The 19484-nt window shown below is 39.2% G+C and overlaps 1 protein-coding gene across 2 annotated transcripts in view; it reads right to left on the bottom strand.

Annotated features, from left to right (window-relative positions):
- Positions 1–12762, bottom strand: part of IGSF10 (immunoglobulin superfamily member 10) — a 75810-nt gene extending 63048 nt beyond the window's left edge. The window contains exons 1-3 of one of the 2 annotated variants that reach the window (XM_058730219.1): positions 11693–12762; positions 9913–10107; positions 5810–5939 (exon numbers count right to left, since the gene is read on the bottom strand). In XM_058730219.1, coding sequence (XP_058586202.1) covers positions 5810–5939; positions 9913–10106 — 324 coding nt within the window. In that variant the 5' untranslated portion in view covers position 10107; positions 11693–12762. Of the gene's footprint in view, positions 1–5809; positions 5940–9912; positions 10108–11692 lie in introns of those variants that run through there. The other variant, XM_058730220.1, reaches the window with a different exon arrangement.
- Positions 12763–19484: the final 6722 nt, after the last annotated feature.

The raw sequence follows: 19484 nt of genomic DNA on the forward strand, positions 1-19484 counted from the left end.
CTCTGACCCTCCCCTGCTCACACTCTGTCTCTTTCTCTCTCAAAAGTAAACATTAAAAATATATATAAAAAAATTTCACCTTGATCAAGTGGGATTTACTCCTGGGTTCCGAGAGTGAATCAGTATTTGCAAATCAATCAACATGATATATCACATCAGCAAGAGAAACGATAAAAACCATTGGATCATTTTAACAGATGCAGAAAAAGCATTTGACAAAGTACAACGTGCATTCATGATAAAAACCCACTACAAAGGTAGGTTTATAAGGAGCATACTTCAACATAGTAAAGGCCATATATGAAAAACCCACAGCCAACATTTTCCTCAATGGGGGGAAACTGACAGCCTTTCCTCTAAGGTCAGAAACAAGACATGGATGTCTAGTCTCACCGCTGTTATTCAACACAGTACTGGAAATCCTAGCCACAGCAATCAGACAACAAAAAGAAATAAAAGACATCCAAATTGGTAAGGCAATTTTTATTATTTGCAGATGACATAGTACTCTGTATAGAAAACCAGAAGAGACTCCACCAAAGAACTGCTAGATAAACAAATTCAGTAAAGCTGCAGGATACAAAATCAGTATACATAAATCTGTTGCCTTTCTATAAACCTGCAATGAAGCCGAAGAGAAATTAAGAAAACAATCCCTTTACAATTGTACCCAAAACAGTAAGATAGCTAGAAATAAACCTAACAGAAGAAATCAAAGACCTGAACTCTGAAAACAATAAAACACTAATGAAAACATGGAAGGCGACACAAAAAAGTGCAAAGACGTTCCGTGCTTGTGGTTTGAAAGAACAAATGTTAGAATGACCATATTGCCCAAAGCAATCTACACATTTTATGCAATCCTTATGAAAATACTAACAGCTTTTTTTTCTTTCTTTTTTTTACAGAACTAGAACAAACAATCATAAAATTTGAATGGAACCACAAAAGACCTCAAATAGCCAAAGCAATCTTGAAAAAGAAAAGCAAAGCTGGAAGCATCACAATTCTGGAATTCAAGAAAGTTGTAGCAATAAAAACAGTATGGTACTGGCAAAAAAACAGCCACATCGATCAATGGAAAAGAATAGGATATAAGCCTATAATTATATGGTCAAATAATTTTCAACAAAGCAGTAAAGAATATCCAATGGGAAAAGGATAATCTCCTCAACAAATGGTGTGGGAAAACTGGATGACCATGTGCAAAAAAATGAAACTGGACCACTTTCTTATAACATATACAAAAATAAATTCAAAATAGATTAAAGACCTAAGTGGGAGACCTGAAACCATAAAAATTCTAGTAGAGAGCACAGCAATAATTTCTCTGGCATCAACCATAGCAACTTTTTTGTAGATAGGTCCTCTGAAGGGAAACAAAAGCAAAAATGAACTATTGGGACTACATCAAAATAAAAAATTCTGCACAGAGAAACAAACAGCAAAATTAAAAGGCAACTTATGGCATGGGAGAAGATATTTCCAAGTGATATATCCCATAAAAGGTTAGTACCAAAATATATATAGGACTTATAAAACTCAACACCCAAAAACCAAATAATCCAATTAAAACATGGGCAGAAGACAGGAACAGACACTTCTCTAAAGAAAATATGCAGATGATCAACAGATACATGAAAAGATGCTCAACATCATTTATCATTAGGGCACTGTAAATCAAAACTAACATGAGATACCACCTCACACTCATCAGAATGGCTAAAATCAACAACACAAGAAACAACAGGTATTGGCGAGGATGTGGAGAAAAAGTAACCCTCTTGCACTGTTGGTGGGAATGCAAAGTGGTGCAGCCACTCTGGAAAACAGTGTGGAGGTTACTCAAAAAGTTAAAAATAGAACTACCTTACAATCCAGCAATTGCCCTACTGGATATTAACCCAAAGAATACAAAAACATTAATTCAAACAAACACATGCACCTCCATGTTTATAGCAGCCTTATTTACAACAGCTAAGATATGAAGGCAACTCAAGTATCCAGTGATTGATGAAAGAAAGAAGATGTGGTATATGTATAAAACATAATATTACTGCATCATAAAAAATAATGAAATCTTGCCATTTGCAACAACATGGATGGAGCTAGAGAGTATAATGCTAAGTGGTATAAGTCAGCTAAAGACAAATACCATATGATTTCACTCATGTGTGGAATTTAAGAAACAAAACAAACAAAGGGAAGAAAAAAAGAGAGACAAACCAAACAACTATACAGAACAAACTCAGTTACCAGAGGAGAGGTGGGGGGGGGGGGAGTGAAATTGGTAATGGGCATTAAGGAGTGCACTCGCCTTAATGAGCACCAGATGATTAAAACAAAAACCTAAAAAAAAAAATCTTAAATGCATGTAAACTGCTAACTGCCAAGCAAATGATCTCCTTAAGACTGGAACATCAGAAAAGGAGCAAAGAGGATAACCAACTTAAAAATTGCAAACCTCAAGTTATAACATGTGAATATCACCTCTGTGAATATCACAGAGGTTAAGCAAAAAACATTCTGACCCATGAATACAATACAACACACACACACACACACACACACACACACACACACACACACACACACACACACGTGTGAGAAGTATGGAGTGGTAGCTGTGAGTTGTCCTAGTGCCTCAAATTCTGATCACATCTCTAGTTAAACTGAGAGCATGATCAAAAGAGGGTGGGATTGTTAAAAAGAAAACCACAGGTCTGAAATGGTGTCACTTGGGCCAGACCAAGTCATAGAACTGAAGCTTAATACCTAATCTAATTACAGTTTAAAGAAATGTAATCTAAACTGGGTCAGTCAAGAATTTTCTGATCAGGATCAATGAGGTAATCTGTGCAATAAGACCCTCTGTCCTTCCCCATTAGGGAAGGTGATCTTGCCTGCTAATCCTTTTTTATTTTGCTAGTAACTTTCTCAACCCACTCTTCCTCCTCAGCCTTCCATTTTGTACAAGTACTCAGAGCTCGCCTCTACTTGCTAGATGAGAGGCTGTCCAATTCACAAATCATTTAATAAAGCCAACTGGATCTTCATATTTACTGCAATGAATATTTTTAATACCTAGAAATGAATTTGACCAAAGAGGCATCATGTAATGTGTATACTTTGAATGCTGTAAGGCATTGATGAAAAAATTGAAGACAACACAAATGAATGGAAATATATACCATGCTCCCAGACTGCAAGAATCAGTATTGTTAAGATGTCTATAGTACTCAAAGCAATCTACAGATTCACTGATGTCCCTATCAAAACACCAATGCATTTTCCAAAGAACTAGAAAAAATAATCCTAAAATTTGTATGGAACCACAAAAGACCCTGAATAACCAAAGCAATTTTTAAAAATTTTTAAAAATGTTTTTATTTATTTTTGAGACAGAGAGAGAAAGAGTATGAGCAGGGGAGGGGCAGAGAGAGAGAGAGGGAGACACAGAATCAGAAGCAGACTTCAGGCTCTGAACTGTCAGCACAGAGCCCGATGCGGGGCTCAAACTCAGACTATGAGATCATGACCTGAGCTGAAGTTGGACGCTTATCCGACTGAGCCACTCATGTGCCCCCCAAAGCAATTTGGAGAAGGAATAAAGTTGATTTCACTCCTGGATTTCAAGCTATACTACAAAGCTATAGTAAACAGTATGGTGCTGACTTCACACATCAGTGAAGCAAATAGACAGTCTAGAAATAAACCCCCACTTGTATTGTCAATCAATCTTCAACAAATAAGGCGAGAATATATAATGGAAAAATACTGTCTCTTAAATAAATGGCATTGGGAAAATTGGACAACTACTTGCAAAGAATGAAACTGGACCACCTTCCTATACCACACACAAAAATAAACTAAAATGGATTAAAGACTTTAATGTAAACCTGGATGCCATGAAACTCCTAGAAGAAAACACCATAAGCTCTTTGACATTAGTCCTAGCAATTTATTTTTTGACTTGTCTCCTCAGGCAAGGGGAACAAAATAAAAAAAATAATAAATGAGACTACATCAAACTACAAAACTTTTACACAGTGAAATAAACCATGAATAATATGAAAAGGAAACCTATGGAAAGGGAGAGGATATTTACAAATGACATAATCAATAAGGGGTTAATATCCAAAATATATAAAGAGCTCATACAACCCAACACACAAACAATCCAATTAAAAAATGGGCAGAGGATCTGAATAGACATTTTTCCAAAGAAGATATACAGATGAAAAGATACACCACATCACTAACCACCAAGGAAATGCAAATCAAAATCACAATGAGATATCATCTAGTACCTGTCAGAATGACTACATCAAAAAGACAAGAAATAACAAGTGTGAGTGAAGATGTTAGAGAATAGGGAACTCTTGTGCACTGTTGGTGGGAATACAAAAAGCAACTGTGGAAAGTAGTATGAAAATTATTCAAGAAATTAAAAATAGAATTACCATACAATTCAGCAATTTCACTTCTGTGTATTCATCTGAACAAAATAAATACCTTAATTAGAAAAGATACATGCACCCCAATGTTTACTGCAGCATTATTTACAAAGGCCAAGATGTGCAAGGTACCTAAGTGTCCATCAATAGATGAATGGATAAAGAGGATGTGTATGTAGACACACACACGCACACACACACACACACACACACACACAAATATTACTTGGTCATAAAAAAGAATAAAAGCTTGCCATTTGCAATAACATGGACGAGAATAAAGGGTATTATGCTAAGTGAAAGAAAAAGGAAAACACCATCAAGTTTCACTTATCTGTGGATTCCCAAAAACAAAACAGATACAAACTCTGATGCAAAGGCAACAGGGATCGGGGGTAGGTAAAATAGGGTAAAAAGATTGAAAGTTATAAGCTTGCAGCTAGCTATAAAATAAACAAGTCATGGGGAATGTGAGGTACAGCATAGGGAATATAGTTAACAATACTGTAACAACTTTGTATCATGACAGACGGTAGCTAGCTTTGTCATAGTAATCACTTCCTAATGTGATTAATATTGAGGCACTCTTGCTGTACACCTGAAACTAATATTGTGTATCAAATATACATCGATAAAAAATCTATCAAAGAAAGAATAAATCAGAAATGGTTGTACTATTCCTGAACAGGTTTTTTAAAATATATTTTAAAAAGTTAATAGTCATCTTGAATGGTGAGATAGCCTCTCAAAAGCTTTAAGTCCTACTTATATAGCAGACATACTGATCTTTACACATGCATTTCCCCGTAATCCCCCTTTTCTTATCCCTATATTTGTTTTATCTTTACTTTCTTACTTACTGGAATAATAATTCTTATAATATTTGATGCATTCTGAGAAGTCCCCATTAACTACTCAAAATTTTTTGAACAAGACAAGGTACAAATAAGTAAATAAAAATTTTAAAAGTATATTGATGTGTAGAAAGCTAACTTCTAAGACAGCAATTATCTTTACGAACCACATTCAATTTTCAGATGAACATGACTAGAAGTTGCCTTTCTGGATTAAATTTTAAAGGTGTAGTGATAATCCCTGGGTACTGTTTTTTTTTGTTTTGTTTTGTTTTGTTTTTCCTGTTAGCCTGAGGTCTGAGAAAACTTGCCTCAGAATTTTCTTGTTATTCTAATTTCCACATACCATTTCATTTAAAGAGAAATCAGTCTTGGACATCTTCCTTTGATATGTCCTTCTAACTCACAGAATGATGATTTTTGGATTCCACTGGAATGGTCAGCTCTCAATGGTACATCCCACTTCATTAACCTGCACCTTCCCCTCACTGGTCTTACCTGCAAGGCCTGCAGATCCGAGAAGGTCTTAGCAGGGATTGTATGGATGCCATTACTGTGCAGGAGTAGCAATTCCAATTTGTTCAGGCCAGAAAAATCCGTTTCTGTCAACCTAACCAAGCTGTTGTACCTGAAAGAAAAATGTCAGGTATAAGCTAGGCTGGTCAACTGAAGTTCAAATGTCAAAGCAAAAGCACGCATGCATGCACATCCACACACAAAACCCACTACCTCCCTTTTTATAGCCTGTGCTCTAAGCAGACAGTCATATGCTTGAAATATTATTGAAATTCACCAGATACCACAGAAGGTCTATCCTCTACCTGGGCCCGGCAGCCGTGGTTACACTCTCCACACCACATCTCTTCTCATTTTCAAACTTTCACGCATATGCTGTTCCTTCAGGTTGGAATGCCCTTGACTCCACCCCTCTCTATTTGTGACTACTGTTGAGACCCAGACCATTGTTTTATGTGTCCCCCTCACTTTCCCACATAGAATTTATTATTATAAAGTAGTAGTTAAGAAACCTGAGCTCTGAAGCCAAATAGTTTGGCTATGATTAGGAACTCAGGCATTTGGTAGTGGTGCAACCCTGGGTAAAATTAATAACCTTTCTGTGTCTCACTTTCTTCATCTATAAAGTACACACAATATATGATACTCAAAAGGTGTCATGAGGTTTAAGTGAATGAATACATGAAGAGTGCTTAGCTCAATGCCAGGAGATAGTAAGGATACAAGCTGAACTCATTGCTCTTACCAGAGCGCTAGAGCTGGCTAAAAATAAGAGAGTTACCATCTAACACTGACTTGAAATATGCCTTCTTAGTCCTACATACCCACACCACCATTTGAGCAGAAAGAGGATATCTCACCTCCAAAAATATGCCCATCAAATATGAAACCCACATAACCCGAATGCTTGAGGCTGTATACCGACCCAAGGGAATGGCAGTGGTCGAATGCAAGGATCATCAAAAAGGAGATTCAGAAATAATACAGGGCAACCAAGCAGCCAGCCAACAAGAGCCTCTTCTACAGGGGGCCCACATATCCGGCCCTCTGCCACTACCACAGTCCAAATATACAGAAAAGGATAAACCCAGGGCAAATGAAAAGGGATTTTCCCTAGACAACAGTTGATGGTATTTGTTAGATGAAATCTTGGTCATTCCTCAAAATCTTCAATGCAAACTATTTAAGGCCCTTCATGACTCCTCTCATTTAGGACAGATGTCTTACAAACTCTCATTTTCTGAACATTCCAAGGTAAAGGATTTTCCCAGGTGGTTCAACAAATAACTTCCTCTTGCCCCACCTGCATATAGAACAACCCTGAAGGCATCCATTGGACTTAATCCAACAATACAGAGGCATGGATCCTACCATGGGGAAGGCTGGCAGATGGATTTTATTCAGATGCCACCCTGCAGAGGATACAAATACCTCTTCATGTTTGTTGACACTTTCACAGCGTAGATAGAATCATACCCCACACAGACTGAAAGAGCAACTGAGGTAGTCAACAAACTTCTACATGAAATCATCCCCTCATTTGGCCTCTGAAAGTCACCTCTTTGTGGCCACCATAGTTCAATCTGTCTCCAAAGAACTGGGTATGAAATACCACCTCCGCTGTGCTTGAAGGCCAGAGCCTTCTGGGAAGGTGGAAAGGGCTAACCAATACCTAAAAGGTACTATTAAAAAGCTCACACAAGAAACATTACTAAACTGGAAAGAAGCCTTGCCATTGCTCTTCTCTGTAGTCATATAGGCCCAAGGAAGCCCTGGGTTTAAGTCCTTTCTAGGTCCCTTATTGGCCACCTTTCCTACCTACAGACTTCTTGGTAGATCCAAAGACTCTAGGGATACAAACTCATATTATGTCTCCATATGCAAAGTTCAACAGGCTTTGAAGGAATATGCCCTAACAGTTTCCACTACCAAACAAGAGTCACCTCCTCTATATGAACTGTGATCAGGTTCTAATGAAAGTCTGGAAGATGGCTCCCCTAAATCCTAGCTAGAATCTACTTGGAAAGGGCCTTTCTGGGCTCTTTTGTCTTTCCCTACAGCTGTCATGGTACCAGGAATCCCTAGCTAGACCCATCACTCCAGAGTCAAACCATGGCATCAGCCCCTGGCCAACACCATGGATGCCTACTCCTGTGAACCTCTTCTAAAAGATGCTTTTCAAAAAGATTACTCATGGCACATAAGTCTTCTGTCTTTTTCTGTGTCATCCCATTAGGAACAGGGCCTGCCATAGCCATCTTTTCCTTTTTACAACTTAGTTGTCTTTTTCCCCCAACTACGGAATCATTTCTCCTACAAACCCTTTACTTTCTTCTCCACCTTAAAAATTTCCATACCGAGGGAGCACCTTTCTTCTTGGATGATCTGTCCACAACTGTTTACAATTACACCCTTACTCCCTTTATGCCCCTTGTTCCAGAGACTCCCTAGGGACTCTTTGGGTCACAACTAATCAATATATTGGTATCTTTGTTCCTCCAGGTTACAGGCCATCAATTTCCAAATGGTCCTCAACCAAAGATATCAACCTTTAGACACCTACAAACTCTTTCTTTTTCAGAAGTCCCTTGGACGAACACCACCAGTCACCACCGCCTTCTTTTGTCGATAGTCAGCAAGTAATGATGGACTCCCAAAATCTTTGCAATACCCTCCGTAACAGTCTGAAGAAGCCATAGCAGTCATTGCCCCAATTTCCAATGAATTGGGATCTAATCACTTGGGGGCCGGTGGCGGGGGAGGAAGTGTTAGGCAGTTAGGCATGAGGGAGGAGGGATAAAGCAGATGCTGGCCACACTCTTGGAGCCACCCTGGAGGGTTAACAGCCACACCTTCAGGGACACCTCTAGAGGCTAACAAAACAGAAAAGGCCAATCCACAAAGCTGGCTCAAAAGCCACAAGGGGGCTTACAAGACCTGAGCATGCACAAAAAAGATGCAATTTGCCCTTAAGGTCACAGCAAAAGCTGATTAAAAACTCATAAATATACAACATATAAATAAATATAATTATAACAGAATGCATCATGGGTAGGCACATGCACAGAAGCCAAAACATTATATAACCACCAGCTGCCAATCAAAAATCAATCAAAATCCAAATTTACATATGTAGAAAACAGGCTTAAAAGGATGCAGTTAGAGCTCCTAGGGCCACTGGCTCACTTGCTGGGCAGTGGCCCAATTTCACTCTTCAAAGTGTACTATATTCATCTACTCAATAAACTCTATCTCTCCATTCTGGTCTCCGATCTCTAATTCTTTGGTGCATCTGGGACAAGAACTGAGTGACCTGATAACAGCTATCATATTAGTGACCATTCCCAGGGTACTTTGTATGCTCTATTACAGCTCTTATTGAATTGTACTCAGGTGCATCTGTCTTCTCCCTGTAACTATGGCTTCTAGAAGTGAATAATAGGTCTTGTTCATTGTTGTGTCCCTGGCATCATCCACTGTGATTGGCACATAGTAGGAGCTCACTATTGTCAAATAAATGATGTTACATCTGACTACATGTGCACTCCTCTCTCCCCCTCACACACACACACACACACACACACACACACACACACACACACAGTTTTTCATAAACCTCTAAAATAGAGTTACCTTTTAGCTGATTTAATTAGACTTACATTTTAAAAAGCTTTTTAAACAGTTTCAGTTTGTATGAAAAGAAGTCCAAGGACCTTACAAAAAGATCTATCCAACTTTTCATATGTATCCTTTATATAGATTGTTTCCTTCTGATAGATGTCCACTCTAAAAGTTAACAAGCTATTTGTCAGCAAAAATGTAGTCAGAATGAAGCGTTTCTATAATCATGGGCCTCCCATTCTACTAAGAGTGATTTCAGGTTCCTCCAAGTAAAAGTTTACCACAAAAATTTTTCCTATTGCCCCTAACAAACTTAAGATCTTCCTGTGCTTATTTCAGAAGAGAAGTAGTATTAAAATTTTTTGGTTAATCTCCTCCAATCACAAAGTTTGTTTGAGGATTTGATTCAAAGCATCAACGTCATCTCTCCTAGAGAAGGGAACAGGACAAGGACCCCCACACACCCTAAATTGATACGCTCCACGTTGGGTGGGATGCTGTCTGGGATGGAGGTCAGGTACCGAAACGTGCAGTGCACTTCTGTAGGCACATAACAGGCGCAGCGGCGAGGGCAGGCCTTGCCTCCGGGGCTGGCTGCCAGGCAGAGCACAGAGAACGAGACCAACAAGTAGGTGATTCCTTTGCCTTTCACCTTCATCCTGAAAATAAACAAAATCACACCTCAGAGTTGTAAGTATGGTTTGAGCAAAGTTCCAGTACAACCACACACAGTAAATCTGGTAATCTGAGAGAGCTTTCTGAAGAGCTGTAAGCGGCCAATTTCATTCCCAACTTGCATGGTAAAACTTACTCTTTACAAAGCCATAGTGTCTGCTGGCCTCACATGGAGCTTTGTGATCAAGTGGGATATTTATTGTTGTAAAAATTCCTTCACAACTTCTCACTTCTTAATGAAAAGCAGTAATCCCTATTATTTAGAGATTCAATAGAGAGAGAAAATAAGAGACCATAATGAAAGTATTATGACAACTGAAATACAGAAGGCTTAGTTTCCTGTTTATACATTAGTTTTTTTTAGACCAGCTTTTAAAAAACTGATTAGAAAACTAATCTGTGTGCGTCACAGTAAGGTTGGAAGCTGTAAATAATAGAAAGTAAAATTACTCATTTCCACCACCCAGATATAATCATTAACGTTTTGCTATATTCCTTCTGGGCTTTTATATGTTGTGTATGCTTCTGTGTGTGTGTACATATGTGTATATGTGTGAATATATGATCAAACTAAATTTCCTAACACATTTTATTCCCTGCATGTATAAGGTCTGTTTTTTGCTTTCTTAAATCTTCTTCAAAAACAATCTTAAGAGCTGTAATAATCCACTGGATGGGTGAATAAATCTCTAACACGTCCTCTAGTCCTTGCCAAAAAAGACACATTGCACACTTTCCTGCCATATAATGAGCATGACCACAGTAACTTCCCAGAGCAGAGGACTTGAGCCTTGCACCTGCACTGGAATGGGCCACACTGACCCCTGGAAGGCATGATGCTGCTTTCTTTTGCTTTGCCAAGAACATCCCTGTGTACCTTTCCTTGGTTGTTCCTCCCCCTCCTTCCCGCTTTTCCCCTTCCTCCTCCCCCCTTCTCTGTCTGCCATGGGAGTAGGGAAAGCATCATCAGGGAAAAAAATATCCTTGGCTTGTTGGAAAAATGACATGTATTACTCACACGTGGGGCGAGCTCAGGGCTCCAAACCTATTTTCTACTGAAACTCCTATTATACAAGAGCTGCAATAAAATTTTCATTGTGCTTTTCTAAGAAAAGTGACCTTCATAATTTATAAATCTTAGCATTCCTTGGGATAGAATGGTTTCTTTTGGATTATACCCACAACCATCCTTTAGCCATAAACAATGCTAAAAAACCGACTGCTTATCTTCATATGGATAAAGATAATGGAATTATTATTAGAATTTAGCCCAAAGTAAAATTTAATATAGGATTAATCACATGACTGCTTTTGTCATTAGAACCATCTGATTACAAACACTTTAAGTAAACAAATGATTGGAGACAGCATTTCCACCTTATCATTCGTTAAGCAAAGAAACAAATGGAAGGGAATTCTGTTGTTCAGCTAGAAAACAGAAGTTCTGGATAATACCTACATGAGAGCGATTTAAAAGAATCACAACTCTAAAAGGATAAGTGCATAGTGGATTCCCAAAAACTTACACCTGAAAATGCATGTAACGAAACAGATTGAAATTAACGATACCTGAGCTCTTCTTTTCCTGGTTCTGAGTCCTCTCCTGACCCAGGCAGAGAAAGATCTTACCAGGAAATGAAGTGTATCCAAAACTGAGTGAGGAAATGTTCTCTGCTCCCAAAATGAGCCAACAGCTCAGTCTTTGCGTCTTGCAGCTCAGTGATGATACTCCGGAGACAGACCTGGAGGGTTTCCACGGCTTCAGCGTACTGTAACCCGTGCCCACGTTAACCCAAAAGAAGCGTTTCCTGTAGTACAATTTTTACAGAAACAAAAGACAAAGTGGAAGCTTTGCAATTTCCTTTCTCCTCCCTCAACAATGTGCTTTAAAGTCTCTCTAAAGTTGTCATTTAAATGTAACTATTATCACTCCATTTTGCCTCCAGGTCCCAGGAGTTTCTCCTCTGTTTTTGGACGAATCTGTCATAGATGCTCACAATACGGGTCGCCACCAACTGAATTAATCTTTGCTCTGTGTCTTTTGCCTGGCACCAGTCACGAAAGAGGTGACTTTCTCCTTCTTGCCTTAATGGTCCCTTGCTCTCCGGTGCGTCCTGCCCAGGCGCTCGCCGGAGCTGCGGGATACGCCGCGTTCCCACGCCAAGCCCCTGGTCGCGCGGGCGTCCCGCCGGTCCCCTTCCAGGAAGGGACTGGAGGAGCCGCTCACCTCTTTGCCCAGGTGACCAATGGGCTCACGCCGCCAGCGATGTCCCAAGCTCAGCCGCCGGGTGGGGCCTTGAGACCTCCCAGAGCCTAGGAGGGAAGGCGGGGCGGGGACCGGGGTGACGTTGACTTCTGTATTTGGGGACTCCGCCGGGGCTTTGCGGCACACGGAAGATAAACGACCACCAAGCTCCTCTTTATTTCTCAGGGAGCGCGGGACGCCTGTTTCCTTCTGTCTCGTTTACTCCTTGATTTCGAATTCCCGGGCACAGGGGAGTTGGTGGTCAGGACAGTTTCAGCGGACCGCTTTCACCTGTTGACAGGCGGGCCTTTGGGTTTCAGACTTTGCTGAGTTACCACGGGCTGTTCTCGGATCTCTGCTTGGTGAGGAAAACCTGTGATAACCTGCAGTTTGAATTTCCTGTTCGGCCCAATTGGAGAAACCTGTCTTGTGAAAAGGATTATCAGAGAACTGGATTTCAGTTCAATGCAATTGTTTGATTTGTATTTGTTTGGATTGTGTTCCCCTCTGTCATCTCCACCCCCATCCCCACTGTCCAGGAATTGCCCCTAGCAACTGAGACCTTGTTTAATAGCTCTTGCACTTGTAAACAGGGCTCTCAACATTTCGACTCATAAACACTGAATTAATATAGCCAAAATGACCATGTTTCACTCCCTCTAGTGACACTGTATTTAAGCTTTTGATGGGAATTTGAAATTAATACCTTAGAGCAGTGGATATCAGGGACAAACAACATCATTGTCACACCGGGGACCTTGTTAAAAATATGAATTCTCGGGCTCCATCCCAGAATCACTGAGTCAGAAACTGCAAGGATGGGACCTAGGAATCTGTGTGTTAACAAGCCTTCCAGATGATTCCCATATAGCTAAATTTGAGAATTGCTGGTTTAGGGAAATAACTTCTTATAATGACAACAGCTTACATCTGAGGGTTACTCTGTGACAAGAACTATTATAAGCATTTTACAAATACCAACTCATTTAAACTTCAGGCCACCACCAAGAAAAAAAAAACTAACAGGAAAGTATTCATGTTTTTTCCATTTTCAGGTACACAAAGAAAAGTGACTTACTCCAGGTCACTGCAGCTCTTAGAGAAAGTAAAGTTGACTCAGACCCAGGCAGTCTGGCACTACAGCCTCAGCATTTAACCACAGAGCCAGGGTTGTCTCACTTAGCCAAACACTGGGAATGTCCCATATTCAATGGCCAAGCATTCAAATGATTTATAGTTAGTAATAAGTTGGTTACCGAGGTAAATTATAGAAGCAGGGACTCAGAAGTAACTCTAGAAGCGTGTGTGATATGAACATAGTCTTTAGCTCCTTAGAGCTGACATGGTTAAGTTAAAAAAATTCATATCTGATGTCCAAACTTGGATGATTACTTTGGAAATATGGCATACTTGTGGATTCTTGCACTCGACAGTTTTTCTTCTACAACTCCTTGACAACCAACCTCATGGTGAGTCAATTCCTACTCAAAATCTGGAGTTTCAGATCCCCACTAAGATGAACCACAGGAGAGGCACCCGGGTGGCTCAGTTGGTTGAGCATCCGACTTTGGTCAGGTCATGATCTCACTATTCATGGGTTCAAGCCCCATATTCGGCCCTGTGCTGACAGCTTAGAGCCTGGAGTCTGCTTTGGATTCTATGCCTCCCACTCTCTCTGCCCCTCCCCCGCTCGTGTTCTCTCTCTCAAAAATAAATAAACATTAAAAAAAACCATGAACCACAGGAGGAGGACTGTGGCATATTATATTCCTTATTTTCCCAGGGTGGTAACCCTGGGGTCATTTTTTTTTTTTTTTTTTTTTTTTTTTTTGCTGTAGTTACCGTTTAATAATGTTTTTTGTTTTAAGACTTTTTATGAGGGGGATTCCTACATCTGCTTTATTTCTACAAATGTTTTATATGCGTGTATAGTGCTCAAATATTCTCAAGAGGTGGATTCTAAAATTATTCCCATTTTTTGGATGAAATTTCTGAGGATAAGGGATGTTAAATGATTCAGAGCCAGAACACAATACTGAATTAACTTTTAACTGTAAGGCCCCTGCCCTTAAGGCCCAACTTTCCATAGCCTCCCTGCTTCTGTTTACATTTATGGTATTGTAAAATTTGGAGGGTCCATAGTATATCAGGGATTAAGGTATGATTATTCTCCTTTCCAACCATATTATTAATGCAATTTGTTTCTATAGATTAAAATTTACAAATCACTTTCATTTTTTTAACATGGCATCATTTAAAATGTATAAGAAATATGTGAAATTTCAGTGATAGTTATTTTATAGAGCAAGAGGCTATATACAGTTGACCTTGACATAGGATTTGCCAAGGTCTCATAGCTGGGCATGGAAATTTGGAGTTAATGTGAACTCCTAAACCTGTTTCCTGAACTATGGTCATTCACCTATACTTCCAGCTGGTTTGCAACTGTATTATCTCTCACTACAGTTTACCTAACATTTTTCTTTAAATCACTCTTCTCTCCTTTTTAGTAAGTCTTTCCCTAAATAGTAATATTGATTAATTCATAGGTTTGATATTTTTTTATAGTAAACATCACAAATATACATCTTTGCCTTTTACAGCACCCCTGGGAATTTTTTTAACGTTTATTTATTTTTGAGAGAGAGAGAGAGAGAGAGAGAGAGAGCAAACATGCAAACAGAGCAGAAGCAGAGAGAGAGGGGAACAGAGGCTCTGAAGTGGGCCCTGTGCTGACAGCAGAGAGCCCATTGTGGGGCTAGAGCTCACAAACCATGTGATCATGACCTGAGCTGAAGGCAGAAACTTAGCTGACTGGATTTACGACCCTCACCTCTGGGAATTTATGTCTCCTCATATCTATGTCATTGACATTGCTTCTTATTCTTCCTGATATTTACACACTTCTTACTCCTCATCTTTACCATTATCAACCATGCCACATTTTATCTCACTCCCAAATCAGAGCACTGAACACTAATAAGCCAAACTCAGCATTTACAAATCATATATCACCTGACAATCATAACCACCAAGTCATGGATTTTTAAACTCATTCCTATGCATGTCAACAGATAAAAAGATGTCAAAATTGTTACATATCTCTTAATCAGGCACAATCATTACTGGCTCCCACACTTATAATTTTCATATTAATTAATTAACCAAATAATCTAGTCATCCACTGAGAGCAGTGATTTCAACAGCATGTAAGTAAACCTAAAATCCTGGCCACTCCTGTTTTCAAAATTCTTTTTTAATGTTTACTCATTTTTGAGAGACAAAATGAGTCAAGCTCATTGAGTGGGGGAGGGGCAGAGAGAGAGGGAGACACAGAATCCAAAGCAGGCTCCAGGCTCTGAGCTGTCAGTGTAGAGTCCTGGCCACTTGTTTTGTGATGTTACAGCCAAGTGGGGCAAGGGATAAGTTTCATGAAGAGAAATACTGCAGGTAATAGAAGGAAATCAATCAATGTCAGCACTGCTCTAATACAATTGCACCTCCATCAACCGAAGTCAAACCGCAGGCCCTGAGGCACTTATATATCAATGAACAATTAGTATTCCAGACCCCTAGCCCTTTAGTCATTCTTAATGTCACATATGGGTACAATTTTGGAAGACTTAGAGATAATTTATAGCCAATCCATTTTTCTCTTATAAATCCATAGACTCCAGATTATAGGAACTATAAACACTACACTTAGGAGGCAATTGTATAGTCCACCCTCAAGATGACAAAGTAGTGGTTATGAAGATAAAGATGTTAGATAGAAAGCAGCATTTAGGAACCAGAATTGTTGAGAATGTATACAGGGAATAAAAGAGAAATAAAGAAGGAATTATGGATGAATCTTATATTTGATGACTTCTGGGGATCCTGGGAAATCCAGGGCTAGAGCAGAAAAAAGTGAGAACCCGCATCAATGCAGACCTGAGAGAAGAACAAGGCAGGCAAGCAGCACAGTAATGACCAAGTTGCCATAGTTAATAGTTTAGAAATTGATGTCTATAAGTTGGCCCTGCTGACTTAAATATCATACTCTGGTCTTTGTAAATGCTACATGTTGCTTTTGTAACAGGCATTTTTCAAAGGCCATGATTGTGAACATTTGCATCATTCATCATGATTTCTTAAGCATGGGAAGGAGATACATTTAAGAGACCTGGAACCCTTCTAGTTTCTTTAGGATGAAATCTCAGAGCTTGTCCAAAGGTGAATGTTCGTGTGTGAAAATGTGGTAGTGCAATCTAGGTAGAGTTTCATGAGCATTTTCTAACAGCTGAGTGTGGACTAAAGCTGTAAGCACATGACGAGAACTCAAGGGTACTATAGTCAACCTCACTAATCACCCTAGAAGTTGATTTTAGAGAAGGAGCAACTTCGAGATGGTTTCTGTGGTCAGCCACTGGGAAGGGGAGGGAAGGAATCCAAAACCATAATTATGGGTGGAACATACAGTGTTTCTTTAGGCCATTGGCCTCAGAATGAGGCTTTCCATGTCCCTGAGGTATTCTGAGGGTACTGAGTTTTGGAGTAGGAGACTTTCATTGTCCTTAGACCTTACCCATTTTTTGCTGGTACCAAAATGTGATGATTTTCCAGATCCAGTCTCTCTGATGGTAGAAGAAAGTAATAAAGCCTTGTTATTCCATGCAAACTTTATACACCTCATATTATCATTTATTTATAAATCTATATAGCTGCATTTTCACCTACATCACAGGATAAAATACTGATAGGGTAAGTGAAGGGGTTTCTTAAGCGTGGGGTGTCTTAGATTTTTAACACATATTTTACATGGATCATAATTCACAAAAATATACTTTTGTATTCCTCATTAAGTCAGTGAACATAGTTGTTTTTAACCTTTCCCCAGGAGAGGTTTTAATTAACGCACTCTGAGGACAGCCATGGAACAAATCAAAGGCAAGTGTATGCTTTCAGCATAAGGTCAGCAAACTTTTTCTGCAGAGAGCCAGACAGTGAATATGTTAGATATTGTGGGCCAAAGGGTCTCTATCACAAGTACTCAATCCTCTCAATGTAGTCAAAGGAACGATAAGTGATATGTACATCAATCAGCATGGCTGTGTTCTAATAAAATTTTATTTAAAACCACAAAAATTTGAATTTTATGTAATTTTAATACATTACAAAATGTTATTTTGCTTTTGTTTTTAACCATTTAAACATACTGAAAAATCCCTAGCTCACAGATCAAACAAAAACAGGCAGCCGGCTGGATTTGGCCATAGTGTTGCCTATGCATTCCCACTGTGTCATGGGAGACATGATCTGGGGAGTGGCACTCATCATAATGTGGCATGTCACATTAAACTCTGATCTAGTGTATCATATACAAAACAGAAGAGTTTGAAGGTCTTTCACTTCAAAGTCTAGGATTAAATGTCCAAACGTGATTTAAGAAATTTATCTTCAGTAGTGAAGTTACTTTCTGGATGGATTGTAAAAGCTTTGTAATTTGGAGTTTCTTTGTGCAGTATTTTACCAGAATCTTACCAGAATATGACAGTGACATATTCCAACATTGTCAAGATTTTGACATAGTGCTTAAAATATGCCTAACTAGACAGATCATTTAAAACTGTGTAGTCTACAAGTAAATGCTCTTTTCCCTTCTTGAAATTCTATATTTAGAAAAGAGAATTTACTTCTTACCACCATGAGAAGACTAAATCAAATTCCAGCACTCTAGAAGAATAAATGATTTTGCATTTGAAAAGAATGATAAATTCTAAAAGATAAAAGCAGAGCCAAGATCCATCCTTAGGGACTTAAAAGCACTGTGATATGGGAGAAAGAGTTTAAGCAATAGGATGAAGTCATGAATACAGCTTTGGATGAGGTAAAATAAAGGCCTTTCATATTAAATTAAATTCATGAATTCTCAGGGAACATTAACCAAAAATATCAAGACTAAACCTAATCAAATATTCAAATAGAGATATTTTAATTTGTTATGATTTCCCAACACCTGAGCTTTCAGGTAAATAATCTTTAAAATTTCATGTCTCATTTTTCTGCCAAATTTAAGTTAGGAAAGTCATGTCTGCAAATGTAGAACAGCAAGACTTTTCCACATTAAGTGGTGCAGATCAAAGAAATCCTACTTGCAATGGTTAAAAGAGTTGAAAGAGCTACAGCAGAAAAAGTTCACATAGATAACTATTCTTTCCTGTATAGGAATTAAACACAATACTAGAAGGAAAGTAAAATAGGAATCATTCATAAGCTGGGAGAGATTCATCCTCTTAATGAGAAAAATGGCTGGAAACGGAGTAACTCCTACATATACATAACACCAGCTATTCTTGGACAAAGGGATCCAAGATGGCAACATAGAAAGACCTGAACTCATGTTATTCTGTGGATACATTGAATCAACACCTACATGTAGAGCAATTCCCCTCAAATAACTGAGGGCTGATTCAACAGCTTCAGCACAGCAAAGTTAGAGGGACCACACTGAGAATGGCAGGAGAGATGGAAACAATGGGAAACCCACGCCTGACGCTGAGAAATGCAGTAGGGAGAAATACTACTGATGGATTCATGCACAGATTTGCCCACCCTGGGTACAGGAAAAAAAAACAACAAATGTTGGGGCGCCTGGGTGGCTCAGTCGGTTAAGCGTCCGACTTCGGCTCAGGTCACCATCTTGAGGTATGTGAGTTCGAGCCCCGTGTCGGGCTCTGTGCTGACTGCTCAGAGCCTGGAGCCTGTTTCAGATTCTGTGTCTCCCTCTCTCTCTGGCCCTCCCCCGTTCATGCTCTGTCTCTCTCTGTCTCAAAAATAAATAAATGTTTAAAAAAAATTAAAAAAAAAACAACAAATGCAGTTAAAGGATAACTAGACTATATGAAAGGAAACCCATTTACTAAACCTAGAGCATCATTCTAAACGGTGAAGGAACTACTGGAATTTTTGCCCAGATAGGCGGTGCTAATGAGCATCATTGTTTACATTTCCTCTTCATCTTGATAGTGCAATAGGAGCAGGGTTTGGGTGCTCTAGCCAGTCTGCTGCCTCCATGAGTCCTGGGAGTCCTAGCCCACACCAGCCCTAGCATCCCCCCAAGGTGACCACCCAACC

The sequence above is a fragment of the Neofelis nebulosa genome, chromosome 5, assembly GCF_028018385.1.
Source record: "Neofelis nebulosa isolate mNeoNeb1 chromosome 5, mNeoNeb1.pri, whole genome shotgun sequence".
NCBI lineage: Eukaryota > Metazoa > Chordata > Mammalia > Carnivora > Felidae > Neofelis > Neofelis nebulosa.